Source organism: Ornithodoros turicata, chromosome 7 (genome assembly GCF_037126465.1).
Source record: "Ornithodoros turicata isolate Travis chromosome 7, ASM3712646v1, whole genome shotgun sequence".
NCBI lineage: Eukaryota > Metazoa > Arthropoda > Arachnida > Ixodida > Argasidae > Ornithodoros > Ornithodoros turicata.
The window spans coordinates 33043474-33064061 of NC_088207.1; the positions used below are offsets into that span (position 1 = coordinate 33043474).

A 20588-nucleotide genomic window follows, 5' to 3' on the forward strand; every position below is an offset into this window, starting at 1 on the left:
TAAAAAAGGCGTACGCCTCCTGTGCTTAATAAGACATGGGAGAGAACGATGTCGTTCGGGATGATGGTTGGCTAGGAGCATGCTATGCAGTGAAGTTAAATTTTAAGAGTTGGCCTCGTGGTTACGGTGATGGCAATCCACGCCGAGACTTGGAGGTGACCCGGGTTCGAATCCGGGCGCCGGCTGCGCCGGCTGTGCCGTCTGGGTGTTTTCCCAGGCTTTTCCGCACACGCTTTAAGACAAATGTCGGCACAGTTCTCTGTGAAGTCGGCCCAGGCCGCACTGTCCCCTCCTGCGATAGTCGTGACGTTGCCGGCCTAAGCGTGGCCGTCTACGGCAAGCTGTTCCTCCACCACCACCAATGTTTCAAAAGAGCCCTGTAACAGCCTTTATATAAGTTTTGAGACGTTCACAGCTGAGAACTGACCTAGCGAGACATCCTCTAAGCCACATGTCAAAAGGCACTTTCTCCACGCGATGAGATGCAGTCTGCGATATCACAATGTTCGAGAACATGTCGCAAAATAGACACGTACGTCTGCTGTACACGCAAAGGAAAGAATAATAATGCTGCTGATAAGGACAATGCGGTTTAGTTTGTGCTCAAGAACGACCACAATAAGGACCTTGGTGCTGTACGCACGCAAAATACAATGGTATGTCCGTAGACATCACATACGCACACATCACAGAAAACTGAAGCTACAGGCTACAACAGGAAGCTGTAGAAGACTTGAAAATGCAATACTGGTAACACAAGAAACAATACAAGCAGGGTTTGACTTTGCGGTTTAAACCCGATTCCTCCCGATTATTTCCTCCCGAATCAGTTTAGGAACAATTCGGATTAAACTTCTCTTAGCTTGACTTAAATTTCTCTTCGAATCCCAGTCCCAATGCATCACAGTGTACCACGTTGTATCACGTCCTCTGTTTAGTAGCAATTCGTACGAATGTCTGAACATTCGCACGAACATTCACACGATTCGACTGGAACAATAAACCACGCGAAGAACATTTAATGTAAAAAAAAATGTGGTGTTTGTCACTGGACAGAAAGAAACATAATAGCACGATCAGCACGCTCGAATCTATCAGTATATAGCACACGGTTTCACCCTGCACAACTGAGGACAACTTCGACGACGAATTCGCCCGCAGAATACGCGTGTTATTTTATCTCGCGAAAGTGCACCCACGGGGCCCTTAATTTGTGGTGCAAAATGCAGAGAAGGGCTCCCCACATCTGCCACGCAAATGGTTCGCGTACCATGATCTGCGGTGACTCGCCCATCGTACTCAGCTTTTGCTCCTGGCTGGCTTCATCCAGCTGTTGCCCCGTACGTGTCTCAGATTACCATTCAGATGAGCGTTTCCTCTCCTAAATGCACGACCTGTGCGCTGGACCACGTGTGCATTCATGGAGAAAGTAACGGGACCTACATGCCATTGCTTCGTATATCGTCGTTCAATAAGACGCGCAATGGATCAAGCGTTCCTTCGGTGTTGAGGTAACGGAATCTTTCATGCCGCGAGGATACTTTCTTTTTTTTTTTTTTACTTTAGTGTTCCTTTGATGCCAAAGAAATGAGAAACAAGTGTTAAGCTGCATTCCAAGTTTTGCCGTTTGGATCACCGCGAATAGCGGATCTCATCCGGCAGTGGTATGACTGCGAGCATCTCAACCAGAGGTCACGTGGGGGTACAAGCCTGTTGGAAGAAAACGAGGAAAGTCAGTCGTCAAACCTGCCATTCGAGTGAAAAATTAAAAAAAAAAGAAAAACAAGAATAGGAACACAAGAAAGAAAAAACGGAAAGGAAAGAAGAAAAAAAAAACTCACTAATGGTTCGTCACAGATTCATACCGATTCGTTTCTCACGTGGTTACCCAAAGGCTATTCTCGAAGCATAAGCCAACGCGCATAAGCCAACCTAAGCCATAAGCCTTTTTGTGTATAAGCCAACGCGTCGCGTATACCTTCATGCGCAATTTCGCACCGTATATCGCCGCGTGAGATGAATGCGTATGCTGTGACCCTATGATTTAGGCAGGAGCGAGGTCCCTTTATTATACTACGTCCTCTCGAGGTTTTGTCACAACTGTCCCACTATTCACTTCAATTCACCCCACAAAGAATCGCGCAGACATCAAGAAACACTGCGAGACAGGGAGGAATAACCCGCGTGCGTTATCGACGAACTTGAATCCGGAGTGATCTTAATCGAGCTTCACGATCATAATAGCTTTATTGTGTGTTCCGAGAGTGATTTAGATCATGCTGGTCCCACATAGCCGACGGACTGAACTGTGCTGCAACTCGTGCATAGACCGAAAGAGAGCAGATAGGTCAAATATCCAACCCCCCACACTCTGATGAATTGACATGTAAATTGTATACGGGCGGTTTGGAAATATCTCTGAGGGTGTCGTTCATTATTATGCGATATCTTATCCAGTTTCTTTTTCTTTGTTTTCTTTTTTGCGCGTGCAAGTGACATAAACACGACTTGGCGTAGGGACAACGAGCCGCTTCGTAGTGTACATAAAAGGCAGTGGTGACATTTTTTAAGATTCGAGGTCAGTCGACAGGTCTGTTGACAGATATTAGGTGCCATTAACGACACTGCAGTTAAATTTGGAACGGGCTAATTGATTAATTAATTAATGCAATTAATGTACGACATAGGTTTGTCCTAAGTGGTCGCTTGTGGCAAACTCTCCATGTCCACGCAGAGTTGCAGTGCAATGTTCTGAATAGCTGTATCCGCTCCTTGCAGTAGAGTTTCTCCAGCAGCTGGAGCGCCCTCTACCAGCCACTTGTTAACATTTGAGTAGTAACTTCGGGCGGGTCTCCTGCTTTCCTTCGGTTTGACTTGTCTCGCTAAATGGTGTCCACTCAAGCGAAGCTTATTACAATCGCTCAGTACAGCGCACCTTTATTTAGTGGCTCTAGGTTAGACAAAGTTACACTGCACGTTTGTAATTTTTTGTAATGAAACATGTATAAGACGCGACGAGCTTGCTATGCATGACTCTAGCCAGGCAAATCTCGCCGAAATGAAAAAGGAGTCGAATACTCCCACTTTCTTCCGTGGGTTTGACATTTTTACGGTTGCTGGTTTTTACGGGTTTCTTTTTCTTCTGATGCTTTTTTTTTTTTTTTTGCGGTGGGTTTTACTTCTTCACGTTTCTCTTTTGATACATTCCTTGTGGAATTCGAGGGAGAGGTGAAATTGCGGTACTACACGATCATCCTGATAGGAAAGGCCCGTAATAGATAATAGTGAGTTTTAGCATACCGTACGCTGTCGCTTTTGCGTATACGTAAGGAATAGCCTCTTGGTTCTGCGCAATGCGCTGCTTGTGTCTTGCGCGTGCGAACCACCAACGCTTTCCCTTACGTGCGCAAAGGCGACAGCGTACGTTATACCACGGTTATACTGAAACACACTATTAAGTGTGCAGGAAATTACGCGGAAATCCACCCCTCATTACAGGGCTTTCTAAACGGCAACAACGCAAAACGGCGTCAGTGCATGTGTCTGTGTCTGACTTTTTAGCTCCCCGGCAGTGGGGTTTTAACGCTTTTAATCATGAACCTAAAGAGACCTTACGTAATTATTAAGCTAAAGGTGCCGTCATGTCTACTGTTCAATGAAATAATGTCTAAAAATTGCTGTGTAGTTCTGCATTTTCGAAATTTCATTTTCATTTCGAACGTTTCTGCAGAATATACTATTAAAGTTGTGCAATGCGCTCTCATATGCATAATTTCGTTGATACCAGAGAGCCACCAGGCCAAGGAAACGCCAGCTCAGTATCCGCGGCAATTTTAATTGAAATTCATTGTCACCTGTACCGTTTGTGAATAGTTTATGCAAACTCAGGGACCAACGTAGCCGTGACCTACCTCTCCGCGTGTTTTAACTCTACATATCTAACAAAAACCATAATAATACCATAACCGTTCAACCGCAACATAACAATTGGGCAAATAGACAACTTCTGAGATTACATGCGTGCGGAAATAGAATTCCGCAAAAGTCAGGGATTTTGGCATGAGTCCAAGCCAGCACACGTTACGACAATACCCCGGGAAATCTTCAGCGGAATGATGTGCATTCACAGATCCTTGACCCTTTGACAGCGCTACTCTATCAAAAAAAAAAAAGTCCAGGCAGTTCATGGGTCAGAAACTGTGTCATAACAACATCCAACAACTTTAGCTACAGTATTTCTGAGGCCAAGTAGAGCAGGAACAGCCGCGACGCAGTCAAATCGCGTAGTCAAAGCAAGCGAGGATACGCACCCTTCACTACCCAACATTTTGCACAGCGCCGGTAGGGGACATACGACGCTGGCTCCACCTGCCTAGTGCAAGGAGCGGATACCTTCATCCACGACAGTCTGCAGCGTTGCGTCTTGGGTTGTAAGTCGGATTGGTAGCGAACCGAGGCATCAACGCGGGAATGAACAATGTACAAGTTTTTTTTACAGTGACATGGTCAGGGCAAGAATGAGAGCTATGGGCAATGGCGCCCAACGGCTATATATAACGGTTTTGGGCGAGGGAACAACCTTGACACGGGCTTCAAGCTGGTCTTGGTCTTCCCGAAACTAGTCCGGTTCTCCATAATGTAAAAGCCTGAGACTGGGCACACAGAGGGACGACACGAACACACGACTCAGTACGCCATCCCGTCAGGTGCTAGTCCGGTTCCCACGGGACGCCGAATCTGGTGCCTTTCTTCAAGACCTTGCGTTGCGCCATTGTTCTATGCATTGGCGTGGCTCCTTTCACTCCCTGAATGGAGATTGCGGGCGTTTATCTCGCTGCGCGTCCTTGGCCGGCGACGGATTCTACGAAGGGTTGCCGGAAACGTGTCCAGTCGTGACAGCGACGGATTAGACGAAGGGATGCCCAAAAACGGTGGCCGGTCGCAACAGCAGGGACCAGCCGAATCAGTCCGTTGCCGGAGGTGAGCGCTGTCAAGCAGCAGAGAGTTTCATTGGAGAAATACCCGCACAAACACAGTCTGGTGATCAATAGGGGAAAAAAAAAGAAAAGAAAAAAGAAAAACGCCGCATTGAGGTGAGTAGGCGATGCTGTAGACCAGCTCCTAACGCTTTGCTAGGATCTATCTCCCTCGTGAAGGGAAGCCAAAGTAGGAAGAAGCAGAAAAAAAAAAGTTTGGTTTCAGAAAATTGTAGGAAATTGCAGCCAAACTCTGGAGCACTCTGTATACCGCCACTTTCCTTTTGTATTTCAATCTCATGCGTGCGATTCATCTCTCCATTTTCCCCCTTCCCTAGTGCTTCCGTTGCTTTCCAAGGAGGGGCACTAGCTACATACTATACTACCGTAACCAGCTAAAGTGGGAATGACAGATTATTTGCCTTAAACATTTATTACAAGATCTACGCGACTGTATAGACAAAACTGACTCCACAATCCCCCATCTACTATACGAGTAGAATTATATTTTATACATATATATGGCTCCACGTCCAAACTCAATAAATGAACATCGGAAGAAGTGTACTCTGTAGACGATGATGAACCAGCTCCTTTGCAAGAAGAGTTAAACACGATAAACCCGGTGCCGGCCAACAGTTTATTCGAAGAATATCTGGAGTACAGACTTAAGGGGACACTATAGTGCAAAAATTTCTCCAAACGATCTCCCGCGGTGATTGGCCAAATCTTATGAGGAAACCAATGACAGGCCGCTCTCCTTGAAAAGGACAGGAGAGGGAACGCGCCAATTACAGTTTCGTTCGCGCATAAATCACAAACGACGCAACGTATTAATCCCTAACGAGATGATAGAGAGGTAGCAAGCGAGCTGGTGGTATAGATCCATAACTTAAAAAAACCCAAGACTGGGGGGACAAACAACGACAACACAGACAAGGTCTCAAACACAGCTGAAACGTTTACTCAACTACACAAACATATAAAGAGTTCAAGTGGGAAAATCAACAGCTTGACGGTTCGCAACTCGAAGGAGTTTGTAGAGTTGGTCCGGACGCAAGTTCTCAACGAAAATGAGGTTATGGTATGCTCACCTGGTCACCTAACCCTCTGGCCTCTGCTCAGCTAACCCTCCTAACCTAACTTGGTCACCCTCTCTGGTGAGCTTTTGTCCGCCCCCGGTAAGCTTCTGTCCGGTGAGGTTATATCCGGTGAGATTTTGTCCGCGCACCGCTTTGATGTGGTGTCTCTGTTCACCAACGTTCCTATAGATCTCGCGGTACAGGCGGCGGAGGCACGACTACGCCAGGAAAGCAGCCTACAAGCTCGAACGTCGCTCACAGTTGAAGAGGTGGCTATTCTCTTGAGGTACTGCCTCAATCAGACGCACTTCACCTTCAACGGCACCAGATTACAGTACAAACATAAGTAAGAAACATCATAATAGCGTGTTCCGCCGAGAAAAAACATCGTGTCGCCCATAACCTATCATACGGAACAATTCATTCCTAAGCCTAACCATGATTTATTTTAACAGTGTTTATTTTGAGGGCGTGTATTTTTAAGCGGTTTATTTCAGGAAATGGATTTTGAAGGGTGTAATTTTAAGCGTGGATTTTTAATGTTTTATTTTCAAAGATTTATTTCGGCGTACAGCCAGGTTGCCCCATGGGTAGCCCAGTGTCGGTCACGTTGGCAAGACTTGTCATGGAGCATATTGAAGAAACTGCCATGGAACGATTTTGCCACCCGGTCAAGTTCTATCGCCGGTACGTCGACGACACGTTCGTGATTCTCAACAGTGACCACGTTGACGAGTTCCACTCAGTTCTAAACAGCATTGAGCCATCGATCAATTTCACTTACGAAGTGGAACAAAATGGCAAGCTTCCTTTCTTGGATGTGTGTGCGTGCCGATTTAGCTCGGGAGGTATTCAAACGTGCGTCTACCGAAAGCCTTGTGATACCGGCAGTTTCCTTGGCTTTGACTCACACCACCCCACGGAGCACAAACGGAGTGTGGTACAAACGTTATTTCACCGATCTGAACAGTTATCATCCTGCGCCGAGTTACGGGATTCTGAGGACGCGACGATCGCCGATTACTTGGACAAACGTGGCTACCCACGCAGGTTTATTGAGGACACTCGCAAACGCATGCAAGCATCTGGGCCGCAGGACGGGAACCGCCACCGGCAGACACGCGTTGTAATCCCCTATGTCAAAGGCGTTTCTGAATCTATCCTCCGATCTTTGCTCCCGTTAGATATCAGGACTCGAAACCAAAGGACCCCGTCTCCCCAGAAGACCAGTCTGGAGTAGTCTACAAACTACAATGCCAAGGCTGTGACACGTGCTACATTGGCGAGACAGGCAGGAAACGGAACACTCGTTTCAAAGAACATAAGCGGGACATAAACAGCACGACGCACGCCATAGGGTTTAAGACGGAGCTTACTGAACATTGTTGGGACACGGGACATTGTTTTTGTGTTTGAGTTCAAGTGGGTGAGACAGAAGGGTGAGGAGGACGCAAGAACATCCCCAAATCCAACGGGAAGGTCAGGGAAGGTTTGCCGGCACAGTTCCCAGGTGATATAATGGACAGCGTTTCCTTCACAAGCCTTTTGTTAAGGTCACCTTCACTGGACACTACAAAGGTTTCATGCCATCTGGGCGCACAACCTCCACAAACTTGTAGGTGTTTTACCAATTCGGAAGAACAATCGTTATTTTTTACTTTGAGAGCATGCTCCCGCAAGCGATCATTTAGGCAACGTTTACTTTGGCCGATATAACAGAAACCACATTCCAGAGGTATCTTATAGACGATATTAGAACGACAGTTCACATACACAGTTCTGTGAATTTTAAACGGTGTTTCAACTTTTTCAAACGGGGTCAACGAGTCTAATCAAAAGTCATTTCTAAATATAAGGTTCACACTAAATTTCTTAGCAACAAAAAGCAGGTTATGAGATATTTTATGAAAATAAGGAATTACGACACGATGACCAGTAACACTCTTTTCTTTTAGGGAACCGGAAAAAGGGTGTTTTCAAGCGACATCAGACCACAAAAAATCGTGCATTGGGAGTACCTACTCCGCGTCCCTCAACCGAGATAGTTGGTGGCACAGAGAAGGATGCAACTGGTGAACACAAGCCTTTTTCAGAGTATTTGACAGTAGGCCCGTAATTACTCTAAACTTGACAGTTTTTGAATGGCAGCTAGTAGCAGGCAAGATAGGTTTAGGATCTAATTTGCCAGAGTTCCAGCAAAGATAAGGGCTGAACAAAAGTCGTACATCCAAAAATTGTAGCTCGCCATTCGTGGTGTGTTCGACAGTGAAATCCAGTTCGGGAGCGGCAGACCTGATAACACGTTCACAGTCATAAATGATAGACTCTTCGTTTGACAACAACAACAAATCATCGATAAATCTTCTTACAAGTAAAGAGGCGGTGGAAACAGATGAATCCCGTTCCATTTGTATTGCTGTCAAGGTAACAGCATCTTTCAACTGGCGAGGAGAAAATTTTGCACTTCAGTGCCCCTTTAATAAATGTCTACATACGACATCCCGATTTCAGGTTTTCTTTTATGAGTGTCTGTAGCACAATAGTATAGAGCCTATGATTTTGGTAGATCGGTGACATATCCTCGGTACGATAACCATGGCGTCGAATGATCGGATGATACAGTAATCGCTTCTGATTTGTGGGGAGAGCGTGGAGTACGCCTTTTTTGCGTCATATAAAATGCATCCAAATTGTGACAAAAGGTGGTGGTGGGACTGCTAGCCGTAGTCGGCCACGCTTAGACGGGGGGGGGGGGGGGGGGGGGTCGTGCGTCCTGGGCCGACTTCACACGCTCTTGAAACAGAACTTCACCGCACAGCATGCTTCTAGCCAACGATAATGCCGGATGACATCGTTATCTCCCCGAATTTGTTGACAATGGGAGGCGTACACCTTTTTTGTGACATTTATGTAATTGCGTAAGTGTCATAAAAAGGCATATACCTCCCGTTATCAACAAACTATGGGGAGGAACAATGTCATTCGGGGTGCTGGTGGACTAGGAGTGCGCTATGCGGTGAAGTTCTGTTTTAAGAGTGCAGGGACCTGTGCCGATATTTGTCTTAGAACATCTGAGGAAAACCCAGGAAGCACACCCAGATAGCACAGCCGGCGCCCGGATTCGAACCCGGACACCTCACAGTTTCGGCGTGGGATGCCAGAAAAAGATAAATGAATAAATAAAATAAGAAGCGTTGGGCCCCCTTTTCAACAAAGCAGGTAGTAGAACGCTATCATCCTGAATGGCGGTTCTGCGAGCGCTGAAGTTTTGCTTTTAGACTGTCTAATATGACGAAACGGTTGTTACAAAACGTCGCTCATTTATGCTTGCATTGGAAATTGTGACGATGTTAATAGATAACTTTCGATGTTGACGTGCAAGTAAGCCACAAGAAAGGGCTGTCTTCGATCAGGAAACCTTTCCCAATCCCAACGCTCTTCCCAAACCCAGTCCACTTTTACACCTGCCAGAGCCACTCCTCAAAATGCCTGACCGTCTCTCACTCCGTATCGATACGCACTGTGGTGTACCAAGCGTGCTACCACCTGCCCGTCCACAGCGAAGCATACCATAGTCACGTGAAGGCAGACAGCGACAGATCCGCCAAGACAAGAAATCCCCTCGGGTCAAAGGGCGCAGCACATGCTGGCCTGTACACAGAGTGGCTCCGCACCAAACAAAAGTAACTAAAAACTGGAAGCCTGCGAAGCCAGACCAATGTGCCGCTGGGGCTACGCCGAAAAGGAAGAAAAACTGAAAGAGGGTGGGACGAGCCGCAAGCACGAGCCGGTCACGTGCCATAGCCACGCACCGAGCGGGAGCTTATACGAACAATATACGTATTGAAAAACTCTGTCCAAAGCAAGGTGAACTGCAGAAACCGCCTTGCTTTTCACCGTGATTTCTTTCGGCAACCCTGGGTCATTGCTGCTCTTACTGTCGTCTGCTTTGCAGTGTACTGAACGGTACGCAGAAGAAGGGACGTCTGCGGTCTGCCGCGACGCGGAGAGGAAGACAAGACGGTTGTGGTCACGTGATCTTGTTGTGAGCGTGCGCCATATGTCACCGAGAGCAGCTTCGAAGAGCGGCACGCTTCTAAAATAGTAGTGAGGCGGTTCGCGGTACCAGCGCCGCAAGGCGCCATCCAAATGTGAGTATCTCTCCCTGTGATGTTTGTCCTAGCGCGCGTTGGACGTTAGTGTTAGTTATTGCTGAGTTCTCCATTTTATGCAAAAATCTGATGATATTTGAATGCTAATTTACGGACTTGAGATTATTTTGTATTTCGTACCCGGTTCTCCCTTTCCAAGCAAAAAAAGTACCGCAGAACAGTAATGTAGCCCGAAAAATACCGCGATATTTACAGGAAAATTTCTTTGTCACGGGATAATTTGTATATTGTGCTGTTCTCCACTAACACCTCAGAAAGTACTGCGGTGGAGTACCGTAGCCAGAAAAGTGTTTTGGGAGGGCTTCCTACGGATTCTTTACACGGAAGACGAAAATTTCGCCTTTGATTTCCCTTTCCCAAATGCACAACGCAAGGTATGATGTTTTTTTTTTTTGGGGGGGGGGGGTTCGAACCCCCAACCACCCTCGCGAGCTACGTCACTGCTACAGTTGTACGCTTGTAGAAGCAGTGACTGGAGCGCACAATCGAGTGTTACACAAAGAGGAATACACAAAGAGGAATTATCCACTCTAAAAACAGAACTTCACAACTCTACAGGCTCTACACCAACCACATGGTTATCGCTTCTGACTTGAGAGAGCCGGACGTACACCTTTGTGTCATTTAAGACAGATAAAAATTTTCGCTCTAAAGCTCTGTTCTTTGTTTTTGTTTTTAGTGCGCTGCATGCACAGCGCCGAGCTACTTTTCGATACAACTGTTCAAACAATTCTGGCGCCTTATTCAAGGGACTTTGCCATCTTTTCCTGCGGATGTCAGGAGGAGTAGAAATTAGGATAGCGAGTCCTGGGATACATAATCGCACAAAATGTACGAGTGCAGCGTGCTATCCTGGTGAGCAAAGAAGCTTTCAATCACATGGGCCACAAAAGCTCCTTTCATTGGCTGACAAGTCTGCGACGTCACGTTGTCCGCCCAATAATGAGGAGCGCGCCTTCCCTTTTCCCTTCTCTTTCTTTTTGCCGTCGCATTTGGCGCGTCCCTTCCAGCAGGTCCCCCAAACTCACCTCGGAAAAGCGTGCAACGAAGAAGGCCGCCACTAGATACCCCACTGTTGCCGTTCCGGATCACTTCAGCGCGCTAAGTTTAGCGGCAAAATGTTTTTATTGTTTCTGCGAATGAATCTAGTCTTTATATGTCCAAATAAAACGCGTATAACAACTTTCTGTGTGGTGTTTCACTTTTTGGTCCCGTTTTTAAACGTGTTGAGCGATCGGAAGGATCTAGTGCACAGCTGCGTGCATCACATAGCGTACCTGTCGTACCAGGCGCCGCAGGCGCAGTCGTCCATTTCTCCTTCGGTGACTTGGCCTGGCTTGGATTGTGCTTCAACTGGATCTTTAGCGCGCTACAATCAAACGCAAGCCAACGTCTGGTAACAATGGGGTATCATTGCACGCATCGGGATAGGAACAAATACATGGGAAAATGGCGACCTTGGGGGACCTGCCTTCCAGTGTCCGAAGGGAAAAGCCGCAGTATCCATTCATCCGTCCGAAACAGAGCAGTAGACCGGTCGCCTTGCTCCTGCGCAGTAGCAGACGATTCTCGGCAGCCAATAAAAGTGCTCGGATGATCTGACGTCACAACACGCCAGAAAGACCTGGGAGCGATCGCCGCCGCTGCGTGCACTTTCGAGAAATGCGTGCTTCTCAAAGGAAATATTGTGTGTTCCTACCAGACGAAAAAAAGAAAAGAAAATAGGCTAGACGAAATAGACAAATACACGAAAAAAAAAACGAAAAAAAAAACGAAAAAAAAAAAACGTTCGATGTATCTTTCATGCTCCTTTTGAACGTGAATTTCCTACTGACTGTTTCGGTCGTGCTTTTCCAATCGATGTTAAAGTTTCCAGTGCAGGGTCGCAAGTCTGCAACGCCAGTTTTCAAGAGCAGGCTAATGTGGAAACTTTCCACAATCGCAGAGTCCATTAGCCTTCTGTAGAAAATTACAATGTTGCGCATTGCGAACCGAGCAACGGAGCCCTTGCGACCCTGCACTTCCCATTTTTGTGAGAACATCACAACATCCACACGCTTTCTTCTTTTTCTTCTTCTCCTTTTTTCTTTTTTCTTTCAGAGCACGGCTGCAAGGCCGTACTCCCTACCTGATATCATCTTGCACATGAAATCATCCCAAAATGGCATCCATCACAACGCCCCAGTCTTCGTTAGGCTGCAATAGTGGAAGACGATACAGACGCGCAGCGTGCGACCGTGCTCTCCAGTTTCTGTAAAAGTAGTTGGAGGAGAGAATTCGGATTTTCATGCCGGAGCCCGGAGCAACCGCTTCTTTCAAGCGGCAGCCAGATCCCCGAAGAGCGTTTCGAAGGCGGTGCCGACTTTCCATTGGTTGCTCTCTCTGCCTCTTTCTTCTCGCCCCTCGATTGTAGGGAGAGCAGAGGGAGAGGAGGCACTCCGCCGCTCGCGTCATTTGCGGCCATAATTTAGTGATCGCCGGTGTGCGTAGACGGCGGGACATCGGGTGCGTATGTGAAACGTTGAAGTGATACAACTTTTCGGAACGGAGAATCATGCCAGCCGCAGTGACCATGAGTATTAATCTGAGTCAGATGGTGATGTCAAGAACTCTCTTCCTTCGTCCCTCTGGAGGTGCATCGAGACCCGTTTCATCGGCGAAGCGTTGTTTGTTTGAAGTGGATCACGAAAAGAACCGACAGGACCTGGATGCTGAAATGCGCATCCAAGAAGAGAAGTTCAAGGAGAAATACAACTTCGATCCCCGTACGGATACCCCGTTACATGGACGGTTTGAGTGGGTTAAGGTAGAGGAGCCCAGCGTTGCAATTGAAGAGGCTACTGAAACCAGGTCGACGACTTCAGATGAACCGGTGAAAAATAATGATGTGCCCGTACAGGCGTTAACTGAATCCAAGATTCCTTCCCAAACAGCGACGCAGACTTCGATAACAAGTGAGTTCAGGCCCGCGTATTTAACAAGTGCTGTTTAGTTGTACGGACGTAGTTTCATGACGAAATGTGTTATTGGGCGACAGAGGTTAGTCATTTTTAGGCTTAGTGAGACCGACGCTATCCTTGTAGCCCTATGTTCCGACGTTGTTTGCGTACGCTGGCGGTGTTTGAAGGCACATGATATAGCTATCTCGTCACACACTGAGTGTGTTCTGTTTATATATGCGTCATTAACACAGTCCGATTGCTTTTGAAAGTGTTCCAATCGCGGTCATGGGGCGTGGTGTGCAGGGTTGTTTTTCTCGTCTTTTTCACCTGGACATGCAGCGCCATCTCTGGACCGGCCTAGACACTGCTTTGTATTGCTCTGGAAACCGTTAAAATTCAAATTTCTGTTGCGCGTGTGCGAGTTGTTTTGGATATTGGCCATCTATATTGCACCGAGGCGACATTTTGAATAAATGTTAACTGGAAAAAAGAACGGCACTTCGTAGGAGTCCGAGATTTCCGCAGGGTTTTCGTCGCAGGGAGGGCGTCAGTACGTAATAGTAATAGTGTGTGACTCCGGTACATGCTGGCTTTTTTGCCTGCAAATTTTTGTTTCTGGCTTTGGGCGTTTTAGTATCTGTCGGCTAGTATAGGGGTGCCGGAAGACTTCCTTGTACGCGTGCCTCTGAATGTTAAGGATATTAAGAGTCGTGATCTAGTTTATCGCTGGTTGCTTTTAGCTACGCTGACTCACATACACGTACCACCTTACCGACCACAGAAACCAAATTTGAAGAATAGTGCTATTGTGTGTATGGTGCTTTATAAATACTTTACGTTACGAACTAACGATGGCCAACCAGGACAGGTAGTCCAATCAAAACCGAAATAAATGCAGTTTTTTTTTTCGAGCCTTAAAAAGAGCAAAATTTATATTTTTGGCGTATATATTCATTACGTCAAGTAATTTTTGTACACGTATGCTGGGACTAGTAAATGGAGCATGCGTACCTGATGGAGCCCGTGAGTAATTTTCAGAGCCTTATGAGACTGACAGAGATGTAAATATCGGTTAATTCTTAATTCGGTTAAATAAGTGTGGTTTTATAATCCAGTAATCTGGTTATCCATTCGACGTGGCAAGTTCACACTTCTCAAACAAAGTATGGGATACAGCCACTTGCGTATATACTATTAAACATATGCGATCAACTTGACTGTTTGAAATTAAGCATAAAGGAAATTAGATACCTTCTCTGTGCCACTGATATCCAGTACACTTATGGTTTCCTTCGCTTGTAGTTTGAGTGTACATTTTATAAATGTTATGAGTGTATGTTTTCTAAATGTATGCTACGTTGTTTCTGATGAAGAACATTACTGGGTCATGTCAAGCTACAATAATGTAGCTTTTTTCCCAGCCCAGTGAGTGAGTATATGTGATATTTGATTAGAACATGAAAGAAATTACATGAAATGAAATTTGGGCACTGCAGAACAAGAATGGGCCATTCGGGGACAAACCAAACGTATAAATTGAAATGACATACTGCTACGAATTACTTTCTATGATACTAAGTCAAGCACTGGTGTACAGAATACTATAAATGAGGACATGATTAATTGGCGATTGGTGTAAAGGGTATGCACAGGTCTTTGATTTGAAGTGGTGTTGGATATCAGCGCGGGGGAGTGTTTGTCTTGTGTAGATACCACGACCATGTTATAGGCACCCCTTCCCAGCGCCGCATTTGGAAGCTAGCGGTGGCGCTACGCATCGGCTCGGTTATTGCTTTCTCAATTTCTGCAATACTTTGTACTTCAGCCTACCTTAGTATATTTGTACAAGCGGTGAGTGTCCCACACGGGCAATGCTTCTTTCCAAAGTTGATTATCACCATCATTCTACGCGTTTTCATGGGAGCTGTTGCTGTCGTCTGCAACGGTAGTCGTACGTCCAGTTCTGCGCGTTCAAAATTCAAATATCCATTGTCCAATCGCGGTGTAGATTTAGCGGGCCGATGAGCAGCGCCCCTAGCGGATCGTGCGGACGGGTTTCCCATAGGGGTCGCCGCTTATGACTTGGTCGCTATAATCTAGTAGGTCGTGGTAGATACATCGCTTGGTGGTTTTCGAGGTCCCCTTGGTGTCAGGAACTTTTGTACTGTTACTAAGTAATTGTGATATGCAGAGACACATTTGGCCGTCACGCCTTTTAGGAAAGGAACATCTTTTACGGTGTTCCTGACGCTATTTCTTGTTCCAGATTACTTTCCGCTCCGCAAGCGTCGAGCAGAGTGCAAGGCCCCGACTTCGGACACGTGCAAGATTCGTCGCTCTTCAGCCGCCGAAACAGGACACTAAAGCTTGTATATAAGACGTTGAGGTAAGATGCCACTGTTGATGTGCACATGCTTTCGAATGACTCTACAGGATGCACTGAACAGAAACACACATTGAACAGTTTACATTTAACATGGCAGCGATCCTGTTAGCTATGTACCTGGCGTTTACAAATTTGGTTTTGCTCTTCGTTCGTTTTTGGCTACTTTGCGGTGACCCTTGAAATAGGAAAGTAAAAAAAAAAATCGTTGCAGCCTATAGTAGAGCAGCAGCAAATGATAAGAGCTTCGTTGAGGGAGATATTTTCCGTCTTTGGACTTTAAACGATCGATATTCGTTACACAGCCAGCACTCCGGTGTTCCATGTTTTTACTGTTATTATCGACTCGCTAAACGCCAGCCACTGCACAGAATGATGTCGTTATCAGTCCTGTATGCGTCCTGGGCCGACTTCTCGGGGGAGAGAACGATGTCATTCGGGGCGACTGTTGGCTAGGGGAGTCAGATGAGAGCATGCAGCCGACGAAAGTGCTTCCCTTCCATTCGTGATTGTTGACAAACAGAGCACGTGAAAGAGAGGAGTCCTGTTCGGTAGCGGTGCTACAGTTGAGCTGGGGCGTCGATCGTATTTCACGTTAGCAGCACGTCGGATACACGTGTTTTCTTTCAAGGTTGGCTGCCGTCCTCTAACGCATCGACGTGCTTCTTTCTATTTTACCACTTCGCTACTCCTCCACTTGCGCTTAACCCATTACATTACATTGCCTCGTTGATGAGCGGGCGAAAGAAGACGTGACAGTACGAACAACTGTATGTATACTATACGATACAGTACAGAGAGGTCGCTCGCTGTGTTTTGGCGGGAAAACTGAGTCCCGCGGCAGCCTCTTTTGTGTGTGTGTGTGTGTGTCTTGTGTGCTCCCCGCCTGCGCGCCAAGAGGACAAGGGAAGGAAACACCGTGGTGCAAAGAAAGCTGGCTGAATAGGCAGCCAGGTAAAAAAAAAAAAAAACATATGAAGAAGCAAGAGAGAAGAAAAAAGGCGAGGGAGTTCGAGGACACCTGCTCGCTTTACCTGCTTGCCCTAGAAGCAAAGAGAGGGGGGGAGTCGGCCGAAGACACCCATAAAAAGGAAATCTGGGTGTCGGAAAAGGCGGGAAATCTGGGGTTTCTGGTATAGGGATCTCGGCCGCCACTTGTTGCTCGCCAGTGGAGCTCGCTCGGGCTCGGCATTTTAGAACAGAATCGGAAAGGGGGTTTCCTTGCTGTTTTTTCTTTTTTCCTACTGTCCTCGCTTAAACAACTTCCAATTAGATTTTAAGACACTACATCATTTCTGGCGTCACGCGCTTTTTTTTTTTTTTTTTTGTGCTTCACATGGGACTGTCGTATTGACGAGCGTACCGCTGGCAGTATCCGACATAATGACATATCCAACAGCGTAACATGCGTCCAAATTGCCACAAACAGGCGTACGCCTCCCGTTTTCAACAAACCTGGAAAGATTTTTCCAGTTTCACCGCATCTAACTCACTCCTAGCTAGCGTTCATCCCGAATGCAATCGTCACCCCCCCCCCCCCCTCCCCGACTTGTTGAAAACGAGAGGCATCGCTTTTTTTTATTTTTTGTATCACTTACGCAGCCGTATTAATTGTCACAAAAGGGGCGCGCCGCCCAGCGCTTTCCACGGCTCAGGAGTGCAATGGTTGGCCTTCAGCGTGCCATGCGGTGAAGCTCTGTTTTAAGAGCGCGATATCTTTGACGGTACAGGTCCCCTTCTTGGGTTTAGAAGTTCTCTTTCGAGCAGTGCAACGCATTTCGCTCAGCTCATCCGTTACACGTCAGCAAACGAAGTCTTTTCAACAGAAGACAACCCAAAGGCAGCATTGTTTTCTTTTTATATATACTATATGGAACTCCGCCCTCACAATATCCGCCTTTCGTGATTCACGCAAGGAACGATCGGGACACTAAAAATCACTCGACTGTCGCGTCTCAGGCCTTTTCCAATGATCTGCCGTACGTATACGGACGCAAGTTCCCACGGATTTAGACCGGAAGCGCTTCGACCGGACACAGTCGCGTTTGCGGTTTTACACGAAAAAAACAGCAATGAAAAGAAGGTGCAGCAGGGAAACCGCAGCGGAAGCCCTCCCACCACCCGCCAGGTCTGCTTACAGCGGGACTGCTGGATATGTGGCGCGTTCGGTTTTTCCTAGTGCAACGGTTGCACCGCATGGGCAGCGGAAATGAACTTTCGCTTGTGTGCTCAGGTGGAATAGACCTGAGACAGGTGAGTTCGCGGGTGTAGCCGGAATTCGCGACGACTGGGTTCCAGTTTACGTACGCAGCACTAAAAAAAAAAAAAAAAAGAAAGACAGAACTTCGCCGCACACCACGCCGTTCGCAGCACAGAGAGGAGCGTATGCCTTTTTTCTGGCAATTATCATCCAAGTTGCCCCCAAATTGCGCTCGACCCCGTCTTCGTCCAAATGCGAAGAGACAAGCAACACATTGCACACAACAACCAACAGCGTGCTATGCGGTGAAGTACAGCATTTAAAGGGTGGATCTTTGCGTAGCTGGCAATTTTTTTTTTTTTTTTTGATGGTTTACTGCGGATTGCCGAATTTCTGTCAAATCTCTTCGTCTTGGAAACGGAGCTTCGCCGCATAATACGGTCCTGGGGAACTATTTCCAAGCGTATCGTTCTCTCACCTGATTTGTCGGGTTCTAGAGAAGTACGCCTTTTTTGTGATACTTATGCAGTAATGTTAAACGTCACAGAAAGCCGTACTCGCTGTCCATAAATCAGTGTTGACAGCGGTATTATTCCCAGTAATGATTCACCTTTAGCGTGTTATGTTGTGAAGTACTGTTTTAAGAGTGCAAGGCCCTGGTTATTGGTTCGGTAACATCGCGATGACCGAACATAGATGTACGTGAACCGGTCGTCCTGCGCGCATGTAGATCAGCGAAAACGATAAAAGAACAAAAAAAAGTTCTCGAATGGACAGCCAGACACGCCGTGTGCCATCACCTATATAGACATAACTAAAATAAATAGCTTAGTAGTTAGAGCACGAAGGGAGCAACAACACAACGCCCCACTTCCCCCTCCCCCAGACAGTTTTCCCAGACTGTAATCGGGACACTTGCTGTTCTGATGACCGACAAATCAATCAGGATGAGGAAGTCGTCCGTGCCACGACAAATTTTTAACCCTCTGTCAGGTTTTTCCCTGTTGGGCCAACGGCGTGATGGATCGTCGTCCGCGCGGAATTAGTGCACGCGGGGTGTAATTGTATACGCTCCTCTGGGCGGTCGTGGGATCCCTCATAACACGCGGCCATTCGTTGACGGAACGCGGTGCGACCTGGAACGTAACGGACAGCGTTTTTGGCGTTGTCATACAACGCGCCGCGCAAGGATAATAGAGAGTTTTAGTACATCGTACGCAAAAGCGGTAGCGTACGTAACAGATAGCGTGGGTGGTTCGGCGCACTGCGCGAAGCTCTCTTTCTGTTATGGGCGTGCGCAGAACCATCAATGCTATCCCTACGCAAAGCCGATAGCGTACGATGTACTAAAACTCACTAAAGTATCATCCGTTTCCACACTGGCATCTTCGTCAAATGTTGAGGTTTATTTGTTTCGTTTTGCCATTAGAGCATTATGCAGTAATGCCTCCAGCACGATTCTACATTCTCTCGGATCATCGTTCGTCACGTTTCGTTTCACAAACAAGTCTTTCTGAGCATCGGAAATTAAGGTCGTCTTGAGGCGCCAGATGGCTGGTTTGACATAGCTTTTACTGAGAACGTTAGACGTGAGCTTTCCTGCTTTCCGCCCCCCTTGCGAGAGTTGTTTTCTGCAGAGCAGCAGCTGCAGGTTGGCTCCGTAAACGCGATACAAACCGGATACCTTCTGCTGTGCACCGAAGACTAATTGGCACCGTACGCGCCCCTTAACAACTTGAAGTGGGGAAGACACACTACAGTGTGGATATGCATTGTTTGAGGAAAAAAGAAAAAGTGACGCGGCCTTACAGACCGCCGAACACAAGATCTTTTCATTCATTCAGACACAATCACTTCAAGACACATTCAGAGATTCATTATTCTGAACACATGTTCCTTCATGTTTAGCGTTCGCGGTGTGGAATCTGTTGTGTCTGGTACGTGGTGAGATTCTTTGTGTTTAGGTGAGGCGAAAGGCGTGCAGCCCCCTTTTAGCTGAGGGCTAGAGTTTGAAAACTGGTGTTGCGTATTTACAAAAATACAAATACTTACGAGGCACCGAATGACCTCTACACAGGACTCTGCTTTGGAGCCGGTCCGACCATCAGACGCTTTTTTTTTTCGTTATGCCTTCTAAAACAGAAGTTTCCGATGAATATTCGGCTTTAACACCCAACGGAGTCGACGACGATTCATGTACACGAACTCGAGCTTGCGGTGTAGGCTAAGGAACGGCACCTGCTTTCGTTTCGTTTTGTTTCTGTGTGAGTGATTCGACTGGACGTGGTAATAAATTGACGCCCTAAATAATACGCGGTTGCCGCAGGATGCTGCGATAGAACGACAACAACCAGCCGGCATCTGTCCGATACTTCGCACAATTTGCGATGCCGCTGTAGCCTGATGTGTAAAATTATTCCCGTATACCTAAACGGTGTGATGACTGAAGAGGCACCTGGTGTCTCAAGTTTCCAGAATGACCCCTTTCCCAACGGCACGAATACGCTATGAGAGTAGGTCAGCGTTTCGCGCAGTCCCTCGGCTTTATTTCCCTCTCCCCTCGTGCGTGTAGAACGGTCTCATTGGATCGCTCTCAAATAAGTACCGCAAGAACTGCACGTGAAGTCCATTTGCTTCATCGCTTTCACCCATCACCTACTAGATTATAACGACCATGTCATAGGCACCCCTTCCCAGCGCCGCATTTGGAAGCTAGCGGTGGCGCTACTCATCGGACTGGTTATTGCTTTCTCAACATCTACAGTACTTTGTACTGCAGCTTACTTTAGTATTTTTGTACAAGCGGTGGATATCTCACTGAAGATGTTTCATT

The 20588-nt window shown here is 46.9% G+C and overlaps 2 protein-coding genes and 1 long non-coding RNA gene across 14 annotated transcripts in view; 2 read left to right on the forward strand and 1 right to left on the reverse strand.

Moving 5' to 3' along the window:
* Positions 1-20588, reverse strand: part of LOC135400880 (kielin/chordin-like protein) — a 167967-nt gene that overhangs the window by 105957 nt on the left and 41422 nt on the right. The gene's annotated exons all lie outside the window — the stretch shown is intronic.
* On the forward strand, positions 9838-12787 carry LOC135400878 (uncharacterized). The gene is made up of 3 exons (XR_010424665.1): positions 9838-9925; positions 10014-10209; positions 12331-12787. It is a non-coding gene; the product is annotated as an uncharacterized LOC135400878 (long non-coding RNA).
* LOC135400575 (cyclin-dependent kinase inhibitor 1-like) lies at positions 12785-15536 on the forward strand. The gene is made up of 2 exons (XM_064632411.1): positions 12785-13184; positions 15439-15536. Exons 1-2 carry the CDS (start codon positions 12785-12787, stop codon positions 15534-15536), a joined length of 498 nt encoding a protein of 165 aa, XP_064488481.1.